We start from the raw sequence: 1594 nt of genomic DNA on the forward strand, positions 1-1594 counted from the left end.
AAAAAAACAGTGTTCAAAGTTGTAACAATTACTTAGAGGTGTGTTCAGAGATCATATATATATATTCATTGTCGTTCTCACAAAATTAGAAGTGGAGTAAATCACATGAGATAGCAAAGAGTCTCAATTCTTACAGTCTCAGTCCTGACAAGCTTTTCCCAGTTCAGGCTTCTTCAGAGGAAGATGAAATGTATAGATGTTCCACTGGGGTTCAGCAATATATATGTGTCATGTTATTTCATTTATGCACATATTCTACCTAACACTGACAATTTGACAGATTTGATAATATATAAGGGGTGAGCTTCACTGTAATGTAACTACGTAAGGGTCTATTCATTTGAGGATACCTTACTTATTTAACTAGTGCAGTGCAAAGTTTGTTTTTTTGTTGTTGTGAATGTGAAATTAGGTATTTGCATATACAAATAATGTAGTTGATAAGTAACACAAATAAAATACAAAAAAAGTTTTCTAAATAGATATGGATACTAACCAAAAACTACAATATCCATGTACACACCAATGTTATGTATTGCTGTAGGATTAGTGACCATTTAGTAAGAATGAATACTCCTACTAAATGTCTATTACTCCTTTTTATATACAAAGCCTCACATATCAAACAGAATTCAACTGTGAATTCTGGATGTAGGGAATCACACAGATCTTAGATTAGGTAAAAATATGTGAACTTTCTAAAGCAAGACTTGTATAAATATATAACATCAAAAGGATGATAGAATAAGCAACTAAATCACTGATAGAAGTTTGTTCTTCACCTCTGCAAACTTCAGATTGCTGTTTATAAATGACCACTCCAGTAGCTGCTGTATAGTTGGAACCCCAACGTTCTCATTTTTTTCCATAAAGATTTGATAAAAGTAGCAATCTTGTACTTTCTGACCTGCTGACCTGAAACAAAATAATCATCATTTGTTTAATCAAACAATAACGAATACTCCAGTTTTATCTATATATAAAAACTTAAGGGTTAAGGGTCTTATGCCTGCCATGGCCTATACACAGATGGGGACAAATATTCCTCTGGTTTTTTTTGCCACTTTCAAAATGGAAGTAATGCAATGATTAAAAGATGGTACTTTAACTAAAAAAAACTGTTGTTGAATAAAAGGTACACTGATAAATAACAACCTGAAATACTAAAATATTTAACTAACAAATTGTTTTCTTTGTCACTAGAACAAATTGTAAAAGGGCATTTCTCCAACAGGATTTGCACTCACCAAAAATAGATGTAATGGTGACCTTAGGTGGTGTATGTATAAATAGTTTCCATTAAGGATTTGATCAATGAATATAAATTGTAGTTGAAACAAATATATGATGCCAAATTCAGAGGGTATTTGGGATCATCTACCCCATAGTTCCCTGGAAATGGGATAAAATGACCTGGATAGGACCATAAGTAAACCCATTACTGCAGAATTACTGTTCTATATTTGGGATCCAGGCCCGAAGTGTTCTGAAAGGAATGGGTTGGCCAGGCACTCCTCCCTTTTCTAGGCCAGAAGTTAGTAACGGCTCTGGTGCACCCGGCCATTGATAAAAAGGCACCTGCCTTAGAGACAGG

At 33.9% G+C, this 1594-nt stretch overlaps 1 protein-coding gene across 1 annotated transcript in view; it reads right to left on the minus strand.

The window, feature by feature from the left end:
- CYLD (CYLD lysine 63 deubiquitinase) overlaps nucleotides 1-1594 on the minus strand; it is a gene marked incomplete in the record, with an annotated part of 42539 nt that overhangs the window by 7079 nt on the left and 33866 nt on the right. Inside the window, 1 exon segment of the mRNA XM_072422924.1 lies at nucleotides 783-915. Within this exon segment, the coding sequence (XP_072279025.1) occupies nucleotides 783-915 (133 nt within the window).

The sequence above is a fragment of the Pyxicephalus adspersus genome, chromosome 9, assembly GCF_032062135.1.
Source record: "Pyxicephalus adspersus chromosome 9, UCB_Pads_2.0, whole genome shotgun sequence".
Lineage (NCBI taxonomy): Eukaryota > Metazoa > Chordata > Amphibia > Anura > Pyxicephalidae > Pyxicephalus > Pyxicephalus adspersus.